Raw genomic sequence first — 5998 nt, forward strand, 5'->3', positions numbered from 1 at the left:
CTGGACTGACCTATCCCCTTCCTAACTCCCTACCTACACTCACCTTTACTGGCTCCATCCCCGCCTCTTCGACCTGTTTGTTTCCTCTCCACCTATCCTCTCCTCTATCCCTCTTCTATCCGCCTCCCACTCTCTCCCTATTTATTTCAGAACCCCCTTCCCCTCCCCCTTTTCTGATGAAGGGTCTAGGCCCGAAACGTCAGCCTCTCTGCTCCTATGATGCTGCTGGGCCTGCTGTGTTCATCCAGCCCTGCACCTTGTTGTCTCGGATTCTCCAGCATCTGCAGTTCCTACTATCTCTAAAAAAACCATCATCTATGTCTGTGGAACATCATGTTATGAAAGCCACTTAAGCAATCTGGCCAGTTTTGTTATTTTCTTTCATTTGTCTCATAACTGTGTTTGCATGTTTGTAAGCCTGTTTGTGTGTGTCTTTTGTATGAATGGGACTGAAAGCAAAGGTTATTGGGCTTAAATCCGAGACATCAATTAGTTTACTTCATTGTTTAATCTTGCTCTGCTAAAGTTACTGTATCACTAATAAATTGCCAAGTTATTTGCTCATTTTACCATTTTTAGTAGTGGTTGCTAAATGTTTAGACTTGCGTTACTGTTACTCCTGGAGCCTGCTAAGGATTATTCTAGGTACTCCTGTATATTTTAAAGTACCAGCTGTCTTTGACTTTTAAATGTGCATTGATGTTATCCAACTCTGAAATATGATCATCTCGCATGATGCCTCCACTGTATCTGGTTTGTCACGCTCCTTTTTCAGTGTCCAGTATTGGTTTAGAAGAAATTTCTTCCAGTTGAACATTAAGTAGATCAAAGCTTAATCCCAAACTCCTTACTCTAGCCACTCTCTACATTGCTGTCACTACCTGTTTTTATGACACTGAACCATAGCTATTACAGTACTCTCTTGGCTTGCCTCCAGTATCTAAATCTGAATTTAGTAACTGCTGTCCAAAAGAACATAGCATGAGAACCAGAAGCAGGAGTAGGCAACTCTGCTGTTGATACGATTGGTACGGCTTATCACATCTTGGCCTCAACTCCACTTTCCTGCCTCCTTCCCAGAACCCTTCAACCCATTACTGATTAAAAATCTGTCTGTCTCCTCCTTTAAATTTACTCAAAGTCCTAAGCATTGACCACACGGTGGGGCAGTGAATTCCAAAGAGTCTCAACCCTTTGAGAAAATGTCTCCTCATCTTAGGGTGAGGGGTAGCAGATTTAAAACTAAAACTATGACCTCTTGTTCTAGATTGCCCCACATGAGTAAACATATCTTTTTAAATCTACTTTGGCAATTCCATTAGCATGTTATATATCTCAATTCAATCTCCTCTCATTCTTCTAATCTGTAAAGAGTACAGGCCTAAACTGCTCACTGTGTCTTCACAAGACAAACTTCTCACCTCTGGAATTAATCTAATGAAACTCTTCTGAACTGCCTACCAATACAACTGGATCTGTCCTCCAATAAGGGGACCAAAATTGTACGCAGTTCTCCAGGTGCAGTCTAATGCCTTGTACATTTGCCAAAATTCCGTTTACCATCCTTATTGCCTGCAATATCAGCAAACTAGTTTCTGTATTATGACACATACCAAGCTCAATTCACACTTTTTTGTGCTTGTAACCTGCAGTGGTTTCTGATCTGGTAGCAGTTTGATTTGAAAATTCTCATCCTTGTTTTTAAATCCCTTCAGGTCTTGGCCCCTCCTGATCTCTCTTACATCTCCCAGCTCCACAACCCTGCGGGGTGAGAAAGATTTAAATTGGCAACTTTTTTAAAAAAAAAAGAGACCAGGTTCTTTTATAAAAAAAAAAAAAAAAAAAAGTCTATCTGGAGCTTATCTATCTTGTAGGAGTCTAGGCAGCTTTGATGCAAAACTGATTCGCTAACAGGAAACACAGTAGGCATAAATGTGGCTGATTTGTGCTTGGTTGATGTTGGATAGACTTTGCAGAGACAGGAGATGATTTACTCGCTGCAGGATTCCTAGCTCTGACTTGTTGTAGCCACAGTATTTAAACGGCTGGTGGAGCTCAGTTTCTAGTCATTGGTAATCCCCAAATGTTGATAATGGGGGTTTCAGCAGTGATAAACCTATTGAAGGTCATTGGTGATGGTTAGTCTTTCTTGGAGATTGTGTTCGTCATTGCATGCCACATCTTTGGCGTGAATGTTACTTAACAGCCTCACCCTGGATATCATCCCACTCTTGCTGTATCTGGACATGGACATGGACTGCTTCAGTATCTGAGGAGTCACAAATGGTGTTGCACATTTATACATTCATCACTGTACATCCTCATTTCTAACCTTTATGGATGGAAGGTCATCGAAGAAGCAGCTGAAGATGGTTGGACCTAGTACATTCCCTGTGGGACTCCTGCAGAGACATCCTGGAGTTGAGATGACTGAACAGCCACACAATTTTCCTTTGTGCTGTGTTTGATCCTAACCAACAGAGTTTTCACCTCATGCTAGGGTTTGTGATGCTGCACTCTGTCAAATATGACATGAATTCCAAAGGCAGTCATTCTTGACTCAACTCTGGAATTCAGCACTTTGCTCTGTGTTGGAACTGAGGCTGTTATCAGGTCAGACGGAATGGCCCTGGTGGAGGCCACACTGAACATCGTTAAGCAGATTATTGCTTACTGGTGCTGTTGATGACAACTTCCATCACTCTACTGATGATCGACAGTAGACTGATGTGACAGTAATTTGATTGGTTTGAATTTGTTCTGCTTTTCATGTACAAGACATAATTGGACAATTTCCATATTATTGAGTAGATGCCAGTGTTGTAGTTGTACTGAAACAGCTTTGCTGGGGACATGACAAATTCTGAAGTACAAGTCTTTAGCACTATTGTCAGGATGTTGTCAGATGCTGTAGTCTTTGCAATATGTAGTGCCTTCAAATTTTTTTTGTCATAAGTGAACCAAATGATGCAGAAATGAATCGTCCACTCTCTTAGTCGCTGGAGCACAGAAGATCGTTACAAATATTGATGCTTGTACATCTTATGTCCTTAGTTTTATTAATATCTTGCAACTTTAGTCACTTCATCATTTGGTTCCTGTGCCTTTACATGCCAAGGTCTTTGCCTTTCTCTCTCCAACCTTCTAAATCCTATTTATTTGGTCAACCTTTTTGTTTACTTAGTACCAATATTTATTGAAAATGCACTGGTAAGGTGCAATAGGATGTTTTAAGATGTTAAGTATACTATATGAGTGCAAATTATTGTCTGTTAACCTTGATTTTTATGTCTCTTCTTTGTTTTGTGTGTATCTTTTAACAACATCTAAATCCACTGGGATTCATATTTGCCACTTTTTTTGTTTTCCAGAAGTGAAAAAGATTTTAGTTTAATGCAAGAAATAAAGAAAAAATTAAATCCAAGATGTTCTGTAAGTCTTTTCTCTTACTACTTGAATAAATTATTAACACTGTGGTCTTCCTTGTTTTTGCCTTTTGATTGGAAAAGTAAACAGTATAATATGGCTGTAGAAGGTATTGTAACCCCAAGATGCTAATACATTTTTGTTTCAAAAGTAATAGGTACCTGGCCTAGAAATTGCTGGATAACTGAGGAACTTAAAGAGACTTGCAGCAGTTGAATTAATTAACTGGGTTTAACTTATTTGATTAACCAGCTCCAAATTTCCCAAATCAGAGAATTATACTCTGGGTGGTAGGGGAGGAGGTTGGGTGGAGAAATGGTTCTAGCCTTAATGCAGGGAATAAGTATTCGATTAAAGACAAACAAAGTGTACTATTTGTTCAGTTAGATACCTGAACACACAATTTCATACTGTTGGTGGCATAATTTCAATTGATTGTTGTGGCAAATAACACTTACTACAGCAAATTGAAGAGGGAGCTAACATCACTATTCAGTCCAGTAAAATGGTCTCCCAGGAATTGATGTCAAGGTTGCATTTATTCATATTGACTTTCAGCACATCCTTGAAGTTCTTCTGTCCTCCTTTTGGGCATCTATCCTGACTGCATTGGAAGCAGAACACCTGGATTGGATGCCTAGGATTTGACATCCAGATTATATGATCAACTCAAATGAAACTGATGGCACAAGATCTATGGAGTTTGCCTGTTCTCCCCATGTCTGTGTGGGTTTCCACCAGGTGCTCTGGTTTTCTCGCACAGTCCAAAGATGCGCAGGTTAGGTGGATTGGCTGTGGTGTCAAAGGTTGTGCAGGCTCGATGGATTAACCGTGGTAAATACAGGTTTACTCGGGTGGATTGGGCCTGGCTGGGAACTCTCCGGAGGATCGATGCAGACTCAATTGTCCGAATGTCCTCTATCTGCACTGTAGGGAATCTATGATTTTTTTTTTAAAAATCGCAGTGTTGATGTTTTGTGGTGCCTGCTTGAGAAGTCACTGATGCTAATGTGGCTATTCCTTTGCTTGTTATGTAGGATCTTCCACAGGCCATGTTGATAATGAATCCAGGGCTTTGAGGTTCCTCCTATATGTTGTCCATGTTTCAGCCCTATGGTAGAAATATCAGCTGTTTAGTAGACCATAAGCAAAAACAATGCTGCTGGAAAAGCTCAGCAGGTCTGGCAGCATCTGTGAAGGAAAAAACAGAGTTAACGTTTTGGGTCCGGTGGACCAGGATATGCATTCGAAGTACTGGAACCTACAAGGATTTTGGCCAAGAGTTGGAAGGTGGAAATAAGTTGGATCGCTACTTATTGTTTGGTATGGATACAATGACCGGAATCTCCACCTTCCATGCTGTAAATTTCTGATTCAGTGATTCTCTCTTTGTCTGTGTCTCCCTAGTGTTAGTAGTTAGAACAATTATAGTTTCTATCAATGAAACTCAACTACTAATCAGGAACAATTAGACTTTACGGTCGTAGAGTCATACAGTACGGAAACAGACCCTTCAGTCCTGCTTGTCCGTGCCGACCAAGTTTCCCAAACTAAACTATGCCCATTTGCCTGCGTTTGGCCCACATCCCTCTCAACCTCTCCTTTCCATGAACCTGTCAAAATGTCGTTTAAAGGTTGTAACTGTACTTGCACCTACCACTTCCTCATTCCACATATGATCTACCCTCTGTTTGAAAATGTTGCCCCACAGGTCCATTATAAATCTTTCTCCTTTCACCTTAAGAATATGCCCCCTAGTTTTGAACTCCCCCACCCTAGGGAAAAGTCCTTTGGTATTCACCTTATCTGTGCCCCTCATGATTTTATAAACCACTATAAGGTTACCCCTTGACCTCCTAAGCTCCAGTGAAAAGAGTCCCAGCCTATCTAGTCTCTCCTTATAGAATACTAGAAAGCCAATAAGTAAAGAGTTGATCCAAAATTGAGCACTAACCTTTGACAGATGCTGAGGCTGCTCCAGTTTCTTGGGTATCACTGCAAACAACCTGATTATGTCTAATAATGGTCATAGTTATGAAGTTAACAAAGAAGGCAGTATTGGTTTAAAAGTTGAGGTTTGTGTCCATGTTGTTGGGTAAAACAAAAAAGTGAGTACAAAATTGCTGTCCAAGTTCAATAAACTTTTTAAAAACAAATGCCAGTTAAGATGTGGCAAGACTCTGGCCTAGAAATATGACTCATGTAGCAATATTGCACATATATGTTCTTAATCAATGCTACATGTGTGTTTTCTGTTATTTTTGACAGGAGTTTTGCCTGAACATCTAGGACTTGTGATAAAAGTGTTTAAGTGGCTTGTGATGATTACGTTTTCTTTATTCATTCGTTTGTGGCATATTGGTGCTGCTGGCTAGGCCAGCATTTTTTTACATTCCTAATTTTCCTGGAGAATGTGGTGGTGACCTGTTGTAATGTGCTGCTGTAACACTGGAGTATAGTGACATCCACAATACTGTTAGGAACGGCGTTCCAGAATTTTGCCCCAGTGTCAATGAAGCAATAATTATATGGTTTCAAGTCAGGATGTTGTTCAGGTGGTGGTGTTCTGTGC

At 40.4% G+C, this 5998-nt stretch overlaps 1 protein-coding gene across 1 annotated transcript in view; it reads left to right on the forward strand.

Moving 5' to 3' along the window:
- mipepa (mitochondrial intermediate peptidase a) overlaps positions 1 to 5998 on the forward strand; it is a 49405-nt gene that overhangs the window by 29191 nt on the left and 14216 nt on the right. The window contains exon 3 of the mRNA XM_048597935.1: positions 1716 to 1768. Within this exon, the coding sequence (XP_048453892.1) occupies positions 1716 to 1768 (53 nt within the window). The remainder of the gene's footprint in view (positions 1 to 1715; positions 1769 to 5998) is intronic.

This window comes from Rhincodon typus, chromosome 6 (assembly GCF_021869965.1).
Source record: "Rhincodon typus isolate 14 chromosome 6, sRhiTyp1.1, whole genome shotgun sequence".
In the NCBI taxonomy this organism is placed as follows: Eukaryota; Metazoa; Chordata; class Chondrichthyes; order Orectolobiformes; family Rhincodontidae; genus Rhincodon; species Rhincodon typus.